The sequence below is a fragment of the Poecilia formosa genome, unplaced genomic scaffold (genome assembly GCF_000485575.1).
Source record: "Poecilia formosa unplaced genomic scaffold, Poecilia_formosa-5.1.2 Scaffold212, whole genome shotgun sequence".
NCBI lineage: Eukaryota > Metazoa > Chordata > Actinopteri > Cyprinodontiformes > Poeciliidae > Poecilia > Poecilia formosa.
This window is the reverse complement of record NW_006800151.1, coordinates 679,074-697,652: the sequence shown is the minus strand read 5'-3', so window position 1 is coordinate 697,652 and position 18,579 is coordinate 679,074. Positions and strand designations below refer to the sequence as shown.

Sequence of the window (18,579 nt, the reverse complement as noted above, 5' to 3'; positions counted from 1 at the left end):
ACAGAACTCCAAGGTAAACGATTATTTGAATTAGTTGAGCTTGAAGGCTTTTGTTTCCTTTGCAGCCAAGCTGAACCAGTAAAGCTCCTTTTCTCATTCATATCAATTATCCCGCAGCATGCAGGCTGCTTCCTCGCTCATTTCAGCTCGTATGCATGGGCCCTCTCTTCACAGTGCCTGCGTGTAAACATTTATAAACGTGACCATATGCAGCCAAAGAGGAGGTGTGCGGACCCAATTTATGCGTCAGCACTTTTATCCAGAACTAAAAGGAGAAAGTTAAAGGCCATCAAGACAAAAACGGGGAGTGCCTTCTTAAATAAAATATGAGATTCTTTCTAATTGTCCCCAGCTGAGCGATGAAACGAGTCTTTAGAGTTTTCTTATTTGGCCACGAAGTTGGTTGATGGGAAAGTGAGATGTGAGTGGGGGGCTTGTTGCACTTTGAATGTGCCACTTCAGCCCCCCTCGCGTTTTTTTGGTCCCATTAGTGTCATTAATAATGTAGCGGTAGATGTCCTTGAAACTGCTCAATGATCTTCACAATCAGCTCTTTTGAGTGGAAGCTTTTAGTGACCTGGAAATTTCTGCCCCTCCACAAAATGTCCCACATTTCCTTCCCACATAAACTGGTGACCTTTTGTTTAGGGAAGATAAATTATCAACATTTGAAAAGATGTTTGACAGCTGAATTGATTTTTTTTTCTTCGTTTATTTTAAACTTTACTGTGTTTAATCAACATCCCACTTCATTGGTTGACCTTCTCCAAATTTGAAACAGGTGTTTTTAAATTTTCCCAAATTTATGAAAAGGGAAGAGGGAAGGTTGGTGTTGGATAGTAAACATTTATGGTTAAATAAGAATCTACAAAGTAAAGTCTGTGTAGTTAAGTGCCATCTATCTTTACTTCAAGTGGAGAACGAATCGCATGATGTAGAAGTGAAGGTTTGGCTTAAAGATTTATGTTTGGGGCTCTTTCTTTAGACTAAATTCAAACTTTAATTGAACTTTAGTTTGTTTTTGTAGAAAGTTTGGCATATTTGAGAAGGTCCGAACCAAAAAAGCAAACTCCCCCTAAAACCCTGGTTTCAGCTTGGTAGAAGTGAACTCTGGTGCAGTTCAAATGAATATGTGAATGCTAAGTGGACCTAAAGAGGAGGAAGTGGACCATAGCGCAGGGAATTCTGGGTAAATGCAGCCAAGCTGTTGTGAAAGAAATAGCTTGTAGTCTTTTGCCAAAGACAAACCTACGCCACTCCATTTTTGTTTGCAAATAAGTTGTTTTTGTTTTCTTCTGAGGTTTTTATGTCTTTTCTTTCAGTAGTTCTTGGTGCAGCGCCCCCACAGGTGAGGAGGGGAACATGTTTCTCAAAGAGTTTGGTTCGTTTGACTTAGTGTCGCTGAAAATGTAACAAATGTTGCAGTTTTGTTCCCCAACTGAACAAGTCTACTGGACTGTCGTGTGAAAACACTGCTAAAGTCAGCTGGAAATATGGTTTTCCATGTTGTTTTAAAGCATGAATGGATCAGAATCAGTCACATTTCATATTGATCAAATCTGATCTCTAAACTCTGAGATGTAAATTCAAAATCCAATCTTTAATACGAATGAAACAAATCATGTTGCAGGAACAACAACACTCTTCAGTGGGAACGGTGTTACTGAGTAAAGCAGACTGTGTTTTCAGTATGAGTGAGGAGTTCCTAATATTTAAAATTAAGTTGTATTTTATGTATTTTATAACTTTGAACAACCAGAGTGCCTTCGGTCAGAAGCTTGTTTCAGACCCACTGTAACACAGACTGCTACAAGAGATCACCAGCTACAGAAACTCTTTGAAGAAACTTAGTTTGAGCTATTTTAGCTACTTTTATAAACTGTGGAGTACTTATTACTTTAGCCCTGCGCTATGGTCCACTTCCTCCTCTTTAGGATGGATGGACTTTTAATATGAGAGCAAAACTCCTATTAGTTTACAAATGTAGAATAAACTTAGATAGTGCCATCTACTTAACAACCCTGAACAAGAGTCAAACATCTAGAACCAACATTTAGCTTTGTACAAATCTAGAACTCAACCCAGAACTACTGGAACCAACATTTAGTTTTATCAGACAAGAATCCAGAGAAACCTCTACTACTTTATAAATTACGGACTACCAATATGTAGTTTTATACTTTTACTTTTTTCTTTCTTTTGGTTTTGTTGTTTTGTTTGTATTTCCTTCTAATTCATATAAATAAAATGACCTTACACCAAGGTTTCCCCCAGAAAACGTGCTAAGCGCGGTGGTTGGGGCGCTCAGCAGTCATTCAGTCAGCAGCCCGTCGTGTTTTTGAGTTAAAAAAATGTTTAAATTTGACAGGAAATTTGAAAATATCACTTGATTATGTATTATTGAAAGGTTGGAAGAGTAATACCTGAACACCAACAATAAAGTCTTAAAAAATGCAAACATCTTAAATAAGCAATGCTTCGCCTGGTGGGGACACAAGCAAAGCCTGGTGACCCGCCAGGCTTGTAATACACTAGGCAAACCCTGCTTACCTATTTTTATTATTATTATTTTAAAGTATTATGAATTGATTGAATTTTGCGCATTGTTGTGTGTTAGGCCCCTGCATCCTGTTTTAATAGTTTTCTCTCTGCTTTGAAGTAAAATCTCTGCTTATCCTCACTTCATTCATCTCCATCCAAAGTTTGGAGCGGTTCCTGATGCTCGGCTCCAGACCTCAACCAGACATGCCTGTGATTCCACTTTCCTTCCTCCTGAAATCCCCGGAGATTCACAGTCTCGTCATGCTTTTTTCTCAGTCATTCAGGCCGTTTTCACTTCAAACCTCTCTGAATGCTTCACTAAGTGAGGCAGGTTCACTCGTCCTGTTTCCCCCGACCACAGAGAGAAGTGGAGGAGACTAATAAATATTTCAGGGCTACTGATGCACATCCCAGGCCAGGAAGACTACAGTTGGGTGGGGAGGGGGTCTAACCAACAGGAAGTGGGACATTGAAGGGTTCTCCTGGTAAATACAGATATGTTCATGCGTACCATGAAGCAGGAAATGGATTTGTCAAATTTTGCTCATTAATTATTCACCTCACCACTTCAGAAAATGTATTTATGGTGTCTGATTTTTTTATTTTTTATAGTAGGTCAGCTTTTAAACTCAGTATAAATCCAGCTCAGCTTTATTATTTATTGTGTGTGCTCCTGTAAGCCACACACACACACACACACACACACACACACTGAGATTATATCTGCTTTAACTGAAACAAACAAAAAAAAAGAAAAAAAAAACACACTCGCACCAGAAATTGGGTGCGACCTCTCGGGTATTCTGGCTTAATTGTTGAGTGTTTATCAGCTGTGACTACCATTCCTGTACAGCGGAGCGGGCTATTTGTTCACTATCGGAGGCACAATAGGCTTTTCAATATGGTCTAATTAACTGGATCAAATGGGTGAAGATAGACTGATGTAACAGTATGCATGATAAATGAGCAGATCGTGCCCTTTGGTGCCTGGCTTTTCTAATACCATCTTATCCGCTAATACAGAGGATGACTCATAGTTACTGCAAGGAGGGGAGGGGGGCGGCACGGTGGAGTGAAGCAAAAAAAAGAAAGGAGACGTGACAACGGTTTGTGGGATTTGGTGCGAAACGTTTAAATCCAGGGCAGACAGTGCAGGAAAAACGAGTGTTTGCAGTTATTATGGGACAATAAATACACTTCTAACAACATCTGAGCAAAGATGTTAATCAGAAATACTTTTGCATGCATTATCTGATGATGATAATCAGTTATTTTGTTCACTTTTAGAGAAATTTCTAACATTTTTGATGCAAAAGCGTTAGAATGGAGCTTCAATTCGAAGCGTTTCTTGCACTGCGGTGCTCCTGCTTGGATTTCATGCCTGCACCTTTTCTAACTCTGACTTTGATGGGGTTGTTTTGTGTGAAATTGGCTCACAGCATTTGTGTCCTTTTTAGTTTTTACCCTGTGGCACTGTCACACTAGATGCTGACAAAGAAAAAAAACTCTCCCTGAACCTTTTGCTGCAAGTGTGGGAAATGAGGAAAAAATGTATAAAATAGAGGCTTATTTAGAAAAAGAAAACTTTTTAAAGGGAAGAAAGAAATGCCTGACTCATAATTAAACAGTGCCGACATTACTGAGTCAGTGTTGGATCCTAAAAACTTGTTTTGTTGTACACAGGATGTGAAACTATTTATTTATACATAAATGCCTGAAATCAGCGACCTACACTTTAATGCATGCTTAGAAAATTAAATACAAACAACACAAATGGTAAAAATAGCTGCTAGGATGCAACACAGAGACTTCTGAATGCAGAGGAAAACATTTGTTTGCAGCTTTTTTTCTCCTGTTTGAAGCTGAATGTTTTTCCGGCTTTGGACCAAAGAGTAAGTGCTAATGGTTTGCAGCTTAAGTCGAGCTGTAGGCACATTTGGACCCACTTAAAACAATACAAGCGTTTTATCTTAAGAAAACACTGAAGTCTTACCTTATATCCAAATTGAAAAATTGGCTGTAGTAGTTTACTTTGGACTCGATTTTCAAAAAAGATTATTTAACTATACAAATATTCAAAGCTGATTTCCTTTAACTCTTTTATTCTGCACAGATACTCTAATGTGCAAATATTTACTCTTTAATTTAAGCAATCTTTACTCGGCTCGCTGCAAACTGATTCTTACTCAGCAGCTGCAGAAAACACACATCTTCTAACAGGATGGATAATTATTTTAGCTTGCAGGATGAAGGTGTGCAACACTTACTAAAGACATAAGATTACAGTCTGGAAATCTAAGTTGAATGTTGTTTCAATCTAACATTAAAAACATCAAATATAAAGCATAAAATAAGTGTGCTTGTTCAATTAGTGAGGTTCTAGTTTCAAGTTCAACAGCTAATTAAGGGATAGAATATTCCTGTTTCTGCAAAACTTTAGCAGGCTACTGCTAAATTCTAAAGAAAGTGCCAAACATTATATATTGATTAACTTATAGACTCATAAAAATGCTGTTAGTTATGATGCATTTGTTTCAGTATTTTATCTACCAGTCATCAATCAGAACCAATCAGTTGGTCCAGAAATTTTTTTTTTTTTAGTTTACGTTTGTGCCATTTGTTGTTCATTTCCTGTATGTTGGAGATTCTGCATCACCACTTTAACCTATGTTTACTTATAGATAAAGTTTGAATTCAAGGGTAGACATAAAAGTTTTCCAAGTACGTTGGGAAAGGTGGAATGACTCTGAACATCACTAACACGGATATTTCTTCACACAAACTTTGCTCATCTATTCCTCAAAAGACTGTTAAACTTTCTCAAACATTTCTCCTTGCGCTCAAAACTTTTCTCCTCTCGGATCAAATCTCCATTTGCAAACCTCTCTGCTCGCTTGCGAAACATTTTCTGCTCGGTTGGAACAGAAAAGCACCGTCGCCTGGCAACCTCTCAGCCAATAGAATGCAAGTGTTGTACTGGGTGCGTTTGTTTCCTTCTAGTGGGTGTGCCTGTGTGGCTGCCATAGATTGTAGCAACTGGTTATTTTTTGTTAAAGGTCGATAGTAGCCATGCAGGGACACCCACTAGAGGGAAACAAATGCACCCAGTACAACACTTTCATTCTATTGGCTGAGAAGTTGCCAGGCAACGGTGCATTTTTGTTCCAAATGAGTAGAAAATGATTCACAAGCAAGCAGACAAGAGATTTTATCTGAGCAGAGACAAGTTTTGGGTGTCAGGAGAAAGGTTTGAGGAAGCAGAGTGAACGTTTGAAAAAGAGCACAAGTTTGGAGTACAAGCATTACAAGTTTTGAGAAGAAAGACATGAAATCCTGCTTTCAAACTGAAAATGTGTGCTCTCGAATTATGGCAGAAAAATCCCCACATGCAGTTACATTTGTCTTTTTTTTAACACAGATATCATCTTGACAATAAGAATGAAGGCTGGATTTGTCTCAATCCACCATCCCTGTTCGGGACTCTGAGGTGGTTTTCCTCATTATCGATTCCCCATTGGCACAAAAGCAGTAGCCAGTGATGACCTAGCATTTACAAATCAATCTGTCAGTACTTGCCAATGAGGAGGTTCATTGCTGACATGCCTGAAAACGATAGTCGCGCATATTGAGTCTGATGAGTTTGATGCACATGCATGTACAAAAGAGGTGCAAACCATGAGAAATCATTACTCACTGTCCAAACACTGAGCGCAGACGGTCTGAGTGGCGCCACATTCCTTCACCACGCCCTCTCCAGGTGGACACTCCATGCAGCATTCCCCGCTGGTGGTGAACTGGCCAGAGTCACATTCAACGTTCAGCGCCCGCTCCGTCTTGGACGCCAGCGCTAACGTCGCCTGGCAGAGTAGAGACAGACGTATTACACCAAACAGGCAAACTGGTGGAATAGATTACTGCCAGGTGGATAACCTGTTCTACAAAGGTCCACCATAAATCATTGTGCCTGCCTGTATTGGAAAGACTTTGCACTAACCTGCCATGTAACCTGGCTTAATAGCTCCCCTAAAGGCACATCAGCTCTAATAATGAACCTGAAACGCAGGCAGGAGCCATAAAGTCATGTATGCACAACATTACCCACATGCCCGTCCTATTTAACGTCCAAAGGTGAGAGCTGGACGCAGCCTCTCTCTGCTTGTGATTAACGCAAACACTTCAGTTTCAGTGTTTCTGGGCAGTGTTCATTAAAAGCCTGCGCTCCTTCTCTGTCACTCTCCAATGTCTCCTGACACAAACATATTAAACTCAATCTCTTTCCATAGATACAACTCAAGCACTTGAGATAAAAATACGTAGGCCTGTCACAATAATCAATAAATTAATTAATCGCATGATAGATTAAAGCAAACTCAGTCATTTCCATTGGCATGATTTATCTCTTCTCTCTTTCAACCAAAAACTGCAGTTTGGTGCACAGACAGTTTTATTAGAAAGACTTCAAAATTCATTTTACTTCTTGCATTATTATTTTGCCATTGCATTACTTAGAAATGGTCTCAAAACAACAATCACTTCTGGAACAATTTATCATCCAGCAACATTTTTTATGGTGACAGGCCTAAATAAACGTGCATATTTCTTCTGACAGATAACTGCTCTAATACACCGTTTAATTTAAAACTGTTGCAGGCTCACTGATCTTGTCTGATATGACTTACTTCTGCTTCTTACTTCTCCTAGTCTGCTCTTGTTTCTCATTATCCCTCCTGACGTATTTACCGTTTAACTCACTGGCACAAGGACTGAAGTTAAATGACAAGAATTTGCAACCAGTTTCTTTAGAAGAAAAAAAATCTGATTATCCTGCATCACTTTCATGTCCTGTGGCTTTTATTATGTAATAAGTAAAACCTCATTTCCAGCTAATTCACATATGCTGAGACATCTTTTTTTCCCCTGCCTCTCATTGGTCGCTCCCCTCCTCTCTCTGCTTTCATTCAGAAACAGATGTACCAAGCAGCCAGCATCTCCCCTCCTGCCTCTCATTCCTGCTCTCCCGTTTTCTCTGCTCTTCTTTTCCTCGTCATTCCCCATCAGCTCATCGTCAACGCTTCTGCACGAGTCTCGGTTTTTATTTTAAACGCCATACATGCATTCCACCTGACCACACACACACACACACACACACACACACACACACACACACAAAAAGCTTAGTCCTGGATTTTTCACTTGGCTGAAACACATTTAGGTCAAGTTGGGTAAATACAAATTGGAGCCACCATTAAGCCACGAAGCAACACAGCTGCCATGTGCTTTGTTTGTCCTCTTGTCAATTTCATGGCCAATTTGTGAGTTTATTTCTAAATTTAGTTCTACCAAAGTGCAGCGACTGCTGCGACTCTCTTGCGCCAGCTGTCATAACAGAGTGTCCCCTCACATCCAGGGCTGTTTGCATGATGACTGAGCCTTGCAGCCCAATTAGACCAGCTGCTATGAACATGGCAGAGAGCCCCCTATATGCTTCATTGTTAACTTTCTTGATTAAAACCCGGGTTTTTATGCAGAAAACTTGAAAACGTCCCATGCTCTTGCTGAGTGCATCTATTTTACTTTTTAAAAAAACGGATCTAGAATCAAAATCTACTGAAATTACAGTAGCTCCAAAGAATTTCCAGTTCTCTGGGAATCCCAGCAGCAGGATAAAACGCAGCAGAAAGGCTGGAGTGTGTAATGTGACATTACCTTGGTGCAGAACATTAACCTGCATGAGACACCTGCAGGATTTGCCCTCAATTAACACCCGAGCAGGGAAACTTTCACGCAAAACTTCAGTAACAAGTTTATTAACGCGTGTATTTTACAGGAAACGCGTAAAATAACACGCATTTCTAAATTACTAAATCCTGCAGAAGTCAAGGAAAGCGACGACTCACCAAGGCGCACAGAATCACCAGCGGTAAGGTAGCAGTCATCCTTCTTCGTACGCAGGAGTCACATGAAACGGATCTGGAGCAGGGAAATGTGGCGCTATGTGGAGGAGAGCCGTGCGGCAGAAGCGCTCATCTTAATTCCAGAGGCACGGATTGTTGTCGGATTGGGATTAAGAGTCCGCACCGTCACGCGTCTGTCCGGGAAACCTCCGCACCGTGGAGTCGGATTGAAGAGACTCCGCAGCCTCCCAGCAGCGCCGCTGTTACTCTGGCCAGCGCTCACGCAGAAGTGATATAAATGGGAGGAGGAGGAGGAGACGGTCCTGTCCGGAGAGCTGCTCAGCTGCAAGTGCACTGCGGAGGAGCGGAGAGGAGAGAGTCACGTCCAGCCTCCGGTTTATCACTCCTCCTGATGGTTCTGCAGCAGAACCTGATCCCCCCACATTAGCTCGGCCCAATTGCAACAGTAGCAAAAAACTAGCTTCGATCACACCGACTGGAATATCATTTAAATCGAAGTTAATCCCTTTTTATTTGCTTATATTATAGACAATCTTTATATTACATCAGTGGATCATGTTGAAGGTGAAGATCTTGTCTTGTTTGGAATAATTTCACACAGATTAGTGAGAGGATCCAGCAGGTCAAAGGTCAAGGAGCCAGGGCTCCCTCAGTTAAACACACACACACAGAAAGCCCGGCTTCAAGGTTTTCATTTTCCATTTCCCGACTTTGTTTTTCATATATATTTATTTTCAATTGACAGACCAACACAAAGTAGTGCAAAACAGTGAAGTGAGAGAATACAAACGAAAATCTGAAAAGTGTGGCATGCATTTGTATTCTGGTGCCCCCAAATAAAAGCATGTCCACTTGTCTTCAAAAGTCATTTAATTAGTCAAATTAAATTTCGGAATGTTTTGTGAAGGCCTCATTAGTGAATGAGGAGCATCTTAAAAACACCAGAAGTTAAAGTTAAAGAAGAAGTTAAAGGAAGATTTATGCTATAAAACATCTCAAGGTTGGAATAACTCAGCGCTCTGTTCAATTTATTATTAAAAAAACTGAAAGAATACCAAAGAGAACATTAATCACAAACTGGTAACTAATGTATGAGCTACAGAGAGCCACGAATCAGGCAGAGGAAAGGGATGAACTGCACAGATCTGGTTATTTGGATGAGTGGGAAGAAGAAAGCTGTTGCTGGGTTTCAGACCTGGACGACGCACAAAATTCAGATGGGGATGAGGAAGTGGATTTCTCTGGTTCAAAACAAAGCAAAATGTATCACAGTGAGTAGCTAATGCCCTAGATGGGCCAAAACAGACAAGGCATCTCGAAAACAAGTATTTTTAGGATATGACCCGTATTATCTCTGTAAAAAAAGACTTGTCATATAATCTTGAGGATTTACCCGGCATTGAGAAGGTGTAGGGAGGGTTGGTCTGATGCCACAGACCTCATATTATAGGACGAGCCACAAGAAAGTTTTCAAAAGTCTGGAAGCAAACAATCATTTAGTTTCAGGTTGGGTCAAATTTAGGATCAAAAGAAGCATTAAATGGCTGCCGACTTGTTTCTGTCCAGGTGAGTAGTGAGTTGTGCTTTTTTAAGTAATTAGTCTACGATAACAATGCTATCGCCTCACTTGGTCGAACCGTGTTTTAATGGGGTTTCTGTGGATCGCTGCAAATGTTTGACCTACATTGTAGAAATGCAGAATGACTCAACATTAACATTCAACTCCAGCATGAATTTGGGTTTACAGAAGCTAAATTAATTAGATCCAAGCTCATAGAAATAACAAAAATAATATATCTTACCTTACATATGAATGCTTGTCTTTCTAAGTAACTGTCCAATAAAATATCTGAAAATATAATTTAAACGATGCGACTGTTGAAAAGTGGTCGCTGCAAACTGGCATTGTTAGTTTCTGCACCTCCTGTTTTTAGCTGTAGATTGTTTATCCACTTTTCTCCTCTTTTTTGGTAAGTTTTTTTAAAATTAACTCCTTTGTGACCAGCTACCTTCACAGAAATCCATTTATCTCTATTAGAACGACTGGAACAACCGCACATGACACAAACTTTAGGCATTTTGATGCTGGATCAACAGAAGTAAACGAACTGCATTTACTTCCTGACCTCCACCTGCAGTGGGTGATGTTGGTGCTACGTCATCTGCAACCCAGCAATTGCTGAGTAAAAGACATCAGAAGTGGTTAAGTGTACAGCAAAGAAAGTGTGCGGCTCAGATTTGACAAAAATAGATGTTTTTTGGCCTACATACAAAACGCTATGTGTGGTAGAAAGCCTGTGATGCGTAAATTGATGTTGGCAGAATCATGCTATGGGAAAGATTTTCCTCAGAGGGGGCGAGGAAGATAGATGGAGCTAAATTCAGTTTAAAACCTGGAAGAAATCATCTTGTAGGCTGCAAAAGACTTGAGACGGAGCTAAAAGTTCCTGTTCCATCTGGACAATGACCCCAAACATACAACCAGAGCTACAATGGATTGGTTTGATGTCCATGTGTTAAAGTGGCCAAGACCTGAATCAAATTGAGAATCTTTTTGGAGACTTAAAAATTGGTGTTGACAGGCTCTCCCTGTCCAGTTTTAGCTGTTTTGTATAAAAAACTGAGCCAAAATGTCCTGAGAGATGAAGTGCTGAAACGTTAACCCTGGAGGAATTCATTTACATATGATTTTTATTTTTAAGTTTCATTTTTCTTCCACTTCACAGTTTTGCGCTACTTTAACCTGGTCTAACACATGCATTTTCAATAAAAAAGCTTAAAAGATCACCAAGAAAAACGCAGCACAAAATGTTAATACTGTACATCATGAAATAAAGAGAAACTGTAATGAAAGGAACTCAAGAAAACGCAAAAATTAAGACATAAGATAAAACAAATGTGATGTAAAACTGAGTCAACATGGGCAACATCTGACTAGAAACGATCAATGTTGAGCATAATTAACCTCAAAGAGAAAAAATATCTACAATTAAGTTTGAAAACAACCAACAGCAGATGCAAAACGACCACAAAAAGACACAGTTCACTCAAAACGAGACATGAAATGATCTCAATGAAACACAAAAGGAACAACAACTGACACAAAATCAGACAGTGACTGCAAAGAGAAGACATTTCTTCTTGATCACTGAAGTCTGTGGCATTGCTCTGCTGGACCTCATTATGCTAAAGTATGTTTCCAATGTTTCTGGATGTAAATGGAGAGAGTATTGGAAACACCTGTCCACTTAGTGGGCCACATATATCGCCTCAAAACCTTTCTGCAGAAGTGGCCGAACACAAACTGATTTCTCAACAAAACATGTGCAGGTGTTCCCTACTTTAAGATTATGAATTATTTATATATCTTTTTTTATATATAGAGAGAGAGAGCAGATACCAGGAATGCGTTTTCGTTTTCCTTCCGGGAGCATGCAGGACCGTTTTCTACCACCAGGGGTCGACTCAGCTGAGTCAGAAATGGCTCCTTTTGTCATGATCGCCAAAGTTTTAGTGACAGAACATGTTCTCTGATTCTGGAGTTAATGTGCAGAGATATGTACGGTAGCTTGTTTTAAGTGTAAAACTGTGAAATTTCTCTTAGTGATTTAGCAATGTTCATCAAATGTAGTAAAATCTTTCTCTATGGAAACTTCTCTGAGGTTTTGCTGAACTTTAATCCACACTAAAACCAGCTGCTTCATCCTTTTTTATGTGTTTATTTTTGTTTCAAGATGAGACTAATTTAGGGAAAAGCACTCTAAAACCACTAATACACATTCAGGAAGTGTAATCATGTTAGTTGTTGATTAGTTTTTCCATTCAAAAAAACACAACGTTGATGGATATCGATCCAAGATGTGGTATACAACAGCTGGTGTCACCAGGGAAACAGTTTCTACCTGCTTCAGACCCGTCCTAATTTCCTTTTCAAACGATCTTCCTGATGTTGACATCTGTCTTCATGCAGATTATCAGCAGAGGGAGTAGCCTCCCGGTTCAGCTGCCACATGGCGATTAGGTTTCACCGTAGAGATCCGAATGCCTTCAAGCACCGACTCATCGATTCTCCCTCTGTTTCCATCCTCCTTTAAAGGATCCAAGATTAGACTTTATTTGAGAAATATTTATTTAGATGTAAAAACAATACAGTAATAATACTGTCGGCTGTTTTTCATGTTACAGTATTTAAATAAAATATTCAAATATCAAATATTTAAATAAAATATTACATATTTAAAAATGTAACATTTTAAAAATATTTAAATAATAAATGTTTGTTATTTAAATATTTTAATTAAATTAAATATTGTCTCATGAACAATGTTGTTCACGCTGCAATGCATTCTGGGTAAATGACATCTAACGGTCCAATTGCGCTACAGCCAGAACAGTGATCATTAAGCCTTTTCAAATTGAACCGGCGCGTTGAAATAGACCAAACAGAGGAAGAGGACAGAGTTGGCCATAGGAGCTGGTGTTTTGCTGCTGCTGCTTCCTTGGTCGGACTGTGTGATCCGGTAAGATCTTCTATAGCTCTGTGTCCGATCCAGTCTTCGTACAACTGGCGCAGAGATCCGTTAGCATTTAAAGAGTCTCCAGCGGCAGCGTCTGCTCAGTCAAGGCATTTTGCGGATAAAAACTGTCGTTTAGTTTTAGCTCGTTCAGGCAACGATCACCTGTTAGAGCCTTTGTTAGTTTTGCTTATACAAATGACTCAAAGTCTTCTGGAGAGAAATGTTGAGGGCACAGTTTAGATCCTTCAGAAGTTGTGTTCGGATCCGGCTCTCTCCCACTGCACTCTTATTTTGTGTGAGTGTGTGTGTGTGTGTGGGGGAAGCATGCAATCCAGATTCACCTTACTGTTTTTTTTTTGTTTTGTTTTAATTACAGCCAACAGTGACACCATGTGGCATTATCTAAAATTACACCAGTTAACCGCAATGTGATAAACACATAATGTTTATCCATTCTGTGCTGGTCCATTCCAGCACAGAATGGACCAAAACGCGTCATCATCCCAGCAGGTGAAAAAATGGCGACCTCCATGGGTGAAAAATATAACAAAAGATGTAATTATGAGTTTTGGCATATCATAAACAAAATATTCAAATAATTTTGGATCATGACTTTTTGGCATTTCTATCAATGTGGTTTTCTTGTAATGTCACAAAAAATAAATCTGATACGTTCTCTTTATTCTGTCGTCAGAATCATGGGAAGGAAATGTATCCAACAGACGACCAAATATAGAAAACTGCCTTTAGAGAATGAGGTCAATACGTCGTGATATGGATAAACAGATGGGCGCTGACAAAGCTCCAGGTGGGTTACATGCACCTTCTCTGCACATATCACATTGCAGCAGCACAACTGATCAGGAAGAAAGAGTATATAAGCCATTAGACAGAAAACAAAGTGGATTTAGGTAATTTACATGAATTTGTTTCTCTAAGATATGATGAGTTAAAATGTTACATAAAATTAGCAATATGAGAAAACCCGGAAAGCATATTACGCTTATATATTAATAGAGATAGAGACATTTTTTTTTCCATCTACTCTGACAGTTTTTGGGGTCATATAATTAGCTAGAGTTGTGACATTTAACCATCAGGTTTATATAATGAGAACTCGAGGCCCGTGGGCCAAATCCGGCCCGCTGTAGCTTCTTATGTGGCCCTCTAGATTCTAGACTTAAATATTAAGTTGTCAGTCAAATCAATGCAGTTTTTATCTGTTTACTGCCAAATTATATCAATCAGTCCCTCCAGTTTCTTGAGAATTATAGTAGAAATTCATACAAAATCAACAACTTTATTGCGCTAGAATGTAATTGGGAAATTATTGGAGATTTTTCTCAAAAAAGGTGTCCAGATAATTATTTAATTGTTTATCTGTCCTACGGCTGAAGATGAACAGTGAACCATTAAAGACAGGAGGCTAGATTTTATTACTAGCTAAAGACGTTATCATTGCAGCTTCAGGCTAATCTCTGCAGCTCATGTTTTATCTGCTCTTACTACATCTAGATAAGCCACAGAGCAGTCTGTGGATTTTACAGATAAACTCTTCTCAGGAAAATGAAGGTTTCCTGAACCTTGATTTCCTTTTTACCATTACTGAATCGCTAAACAGCTCCGTTAAATACCAAATTACCAGCTGATGCTTTCTCAATGCAGCCACAAAAACGTAAACAAGATATGAAACGGCTTGTTGAAAGAGATGCTGTTTGTTTCAGATGTCTAAACTTTCACCTGTGTAAATACAAGCTGTGCCCTGTTCCTGTGGGTTTCTGGTTGCCAGGTGTGCTGCGAGGGGTCACCTGTTTTACAGCCTGCAGTTTTCATGCTGCTGCTGCTGCTTCCCCACATGGCGACAGCAGGGGGTCCAGCCATGTAAAGACAAAAACAGGACCAGACGGTTTTTTCTTTAACTCCTGAAATATAACGGTGCACCTGCTTACTCTTGAGGAGCTTTTCTGTCTGGTTTTAGCAGGAATGGATGTGTTCGGTGTGCTGGTTCATGGTAAATACAGTGAACCGCTCTGTAAAATCCCCCAGGACTCAACCTGTCTGTTCAGAAACGATCCCTCTGCACATGTGCAACAGGGTGACAAACAGCGCTCTGAAGTGGTCATGCCCAAACTGCTAAATTAATCATTATTATCCCAAATGCTAATTAATATTCAGGTGATGGCTACACAACGGTTGTGATGACTCATCAGCTTTTGGAGCTGCATCATGAAGAGTCTCTTATCTGGATCCATTTAGCAGCTGCAGGTCTGCTTCAACGTTAGCATGAAAACCTGTCTGTGTCCTTATAGGTTTCTTATGTTTTCATTTCTGTCACACAGAAATCTGTGGAACAAGAAACCAAAGTGACTAGATCAATATTTTCTTTCAAGAAAATAATCAAATATAATGTTTTATCAAGGTTTAATGAAGTAGATTGGCTCAGCATAGTCAGTTTTTGTCTTTACAGTCTATCTGCTACTTTTTCATCAGTATTAAGGAATTATTACTTTAAAAAAGCCTCTGTCTTGCTACAAAGCTACTTTTAACTTAGTCTCATTTCATGTGTACTGAGATATTTTCAATCGAACCCAGACAAAAATACTTGGTAAGATTTTGCTTTTTTGCAATTTAGTCAAATTCTTGACTAATTCCCATTGAAATTATATGGCAATTCTAATTTTAAAAAAGCATTGGTGTCAAATGGAAATTGAAAATTATCTAACGCTGCTTGCTGTCGGTAGGAAGGATCTCCTGTAGCAGTCTGTGCAGCAGCTCAGAATGGTCCTTCTTTGAAGAAACTGAGCCAGGCTCATTTTTTCAGTGTTGAGACTTTTTTTTTTAAAGTTTCTGGCTGTTCTGACAGCAGAAGAGATTACACTGGCTGACCGAATCCTTCTTCCTTTTTAAAATCAAACAAAACCGTTTAAATTATTCCTCACATTTACAAAGCCAGAAGGTGTTTTGTGGGTTTTCTTGTACTGCGAGTCGCTCTGAGAGAGCATGACCAACAGGAATAGAGACAGACAATACGCGGTGAGCGCGCTTCTTCCCAGGCACCTTTATGGTTTTGGATTTGTAGCTCTGCGTCTGGCCATTTTCATACCTCCCAAACCGTTTAATCAGATCTTCACAGCGGCTTCACGCTGAGGTCGGCCAGCTGTGTCTGCTGGAGGAAGCAGAGCGGCTTTCTCTCTCTTTAGCTTCTTTTAGCCCCGTGATATGAGACCATTTCCATGCTCAGTGAAGTGCAGCGCAGTGCTTCAGGCAGCATTAGACACTTCATACCCGCTTGCTGTTACCTCAGATGCCGAATGTTTTCTGGGTGCTGACTGTGACAAAAGTCAGAAGTAATAGTTTTATATTAATTTAAATCCAGGTTTAATAATTTTTATTTTTCGGGGTTTTTAAATCTTTGCCTCAGTTCTCAGTAGAGAGAAAAATAAACGTCTTGTAACAAGAAGAAACCTCCTGCAGAACCAGAGCCACGTCTTCTGAAATCAGCCAATTGGGATTATAGGCGGGGTTAATTGTTAGGATCTGGGGTTGTTTGAGTTTGTTTTTGGTCATTTTTGGTGTTCCTTGGTGTTTTTTCTCTTTAGCTCTGCCTTCTTTTTCACTTCTGTTCTTCCCTAGTGATTCCAGTTGTAGTTATTTTCTGTTGTAATTTTATTAGGTTCCTTTTCCAGTATTTAAGCGCTTCTTTGTCAGTCACTACTTGCCGGTTCGTCTCCTCTCTCCTCCCTGGTTCCTCTGTTATCTCCTCTTTGTCTCCTGCTGGATTTTTCTTTTGATACTTTCTGCTAACCTGGACTTTCTCATCTTTGTAAGTTTGATTCTTGTTTTTTCGTTAAATTTTCTCATTACTTATCCTGCCTGCTGCAATTGGGTCCATTTAATTAAAACATCATGGCAATAATAGTGTTTTCATTATATTGCGGTTTTATGTCATTGTGTTTTGTTGTTTGTCTAATTCACTTAACAACCTGACGCTCATTTTTTCTCCCAACTTTTCAGACTAGCGTAACGCCACCAGGAGGAAAATGGATTACCGTAATTTTTTTGACAACTGACATCAGTTCGTAAATAAAAACAATAATTTCAGCATGTTTTAGTTTTATAAATACACACTATATTTCCAGTGAGTTATAGTTTCTCCCAATTAATTGCTGTTTTTATTTCAGTTGGCAAAAACGTTTTCTCAATTTCAGTTTTCATTATTTTGTTAGTTTTAGTTAACAATAATAACCATGGTTACAGAGGTGACCCAACTGCAAGACGTCTTTTGTTCCTGGAGATAAAAAGGAACAAAAGACTTTAATTAACTTCCTAAAATGGAGAAAGAAACGTTGAAATGAAAGAAAAGCGTTAATGTCAAACATGTCCGTTTGCAGGTTTCCTCCTCACGCCGGGATTTCAGGGCTGGAGCATCGAGGAGAAGAGAAAAAGCAAAACAGGGCTGACAGAACACAGGTGGGAACAATCAAGGCAATTACACAGGCAGACAAGCAGGGGAAGTAAAACAAGACGCAACAACACGCCGAGACCCCCAAAACAACACAGAGGTTAATAACAAGGCAAAGAAAACAAAAGGAAAGTGGGAAAGTTGACAGAAGAGAACGGTGCAGATAGAGACAGAAGAAAATTTGTCAAAAGAAGACGAGCCGCAATGAAAAAATGTAAACATTTTCTGCATTTTTTCAGAAGCGTGCAAGTTGTCTTCCTGATTTATGTGAAAAGTCTCACACTCCTGTAATAATTGCATTTTTTTAAGTTAAAGAATGAGGCGTAGATAAATCATCTCATAAATTTTACTGCCATCAGTTTGACACACCATATTGTCAAGGTTTCTGGGTCACGGCACCAATCCCGGGATCCAGATGTTCCATGAAAACAGGTGTATAAATCCACCTTATGCAGAGTGATGGTGAAGAAATGCATCACTCCTGTGAGGTCGGTGAATTTCAGCAAGGTACCAAGATGAGATTTCACCGAGTCCAGCTGTAACCAAACAGTCCAGGTGATTTTTCTGACTGATAAAGACAGAATGCTAAAATTTAATCAGAAGGTGCGTCACCCTTACATTGTGGTGTGGGGACTATTAATAGTCCTTGGAACCATTTTGTTTGGGCCTAAAACTGCAGTTAAAAATGGTCGAAATGTAATCGTCCAGCAAATGGAGCTCATGAACTTCAGCTTTTCATCATTTCATATGATGAGATATCTTCTGAAATAATTTTTTTTTTAATTATTTAGGTGCAAGACAAAGTGTTTTTCTTTAATTAGCTATGTTTTTGTTTTGCTTTTGTTTTCAAGGAAGTCAAGTCACAAACTTTCTTCAACTTTATTCCTCAAAAAAAGGATTCTGGCAACAACATTTATTGAACGTTTTCAAATAAAATTCTCATTTTGTTGCTGGGAATGTGAAAAAACATTTCTAAAACAATAAAACAAGATTTACTCTTTTTACAATCTAAAATAATGAGTTCATCCTGCTTTGTTTCATTATAACATTGTATGTATAATTTATTGCTGAAAAAGCAAAAAGGAAATGTTTTACAAGGATTTTTATTGAGGAAAGGAATATGGGTTGTCAGGACTTTCAACTT

General features: G+C 39.2%; 1 protein-coding gene and 1 long non-coding RNA gene across 2 annotated transcripts in view; one reads left to right on the top strand and one right to left on the bottom strand.

The window, feature by feature from the left end:
* Nucleotides 1-8,753, bottom strand: part of ngfra (nerve growth factor receptor a (TNFR superfamily, member 16)) — a 38,639-nt gene extending 29,886 nt beyond the window's left edge. Inside the window, exons 1-2 of the mRNA XM_007567721.2 lie at nt 8,439-8,753; nt 6,236-6,398 (exon numbers count right to left, since the gene is read on the bottom strand). Coding sequence (XP_007567783.1) covers nt 6,236-6,398; nt 8,439-8,477 — 202 coding nt within the window. The 5' untranslated portion in view covers nt 8,478-8,753. The remainder of the gene's footprint in view (nt 1-6,235; nt 6,399-8,438) is intronic.
* Nucleotides 8,754-8,914: 161 nt separating this feature from the next.
* On the top strand, nt 8,915-18,218 carry LOC103148785 (uncharacterized). Its single transcript, XR_477396.2, has 3 exons — nt 8,915-9,020; nt 13,668-13,781; nt 17,365-18,218. It is a non-coding gene; the product is annotated as an uncharacterized LOC103148785 (long non-coding RNA).
* Nucleotides 18,219-18,579: the final 361 nt, after the last annotated feature.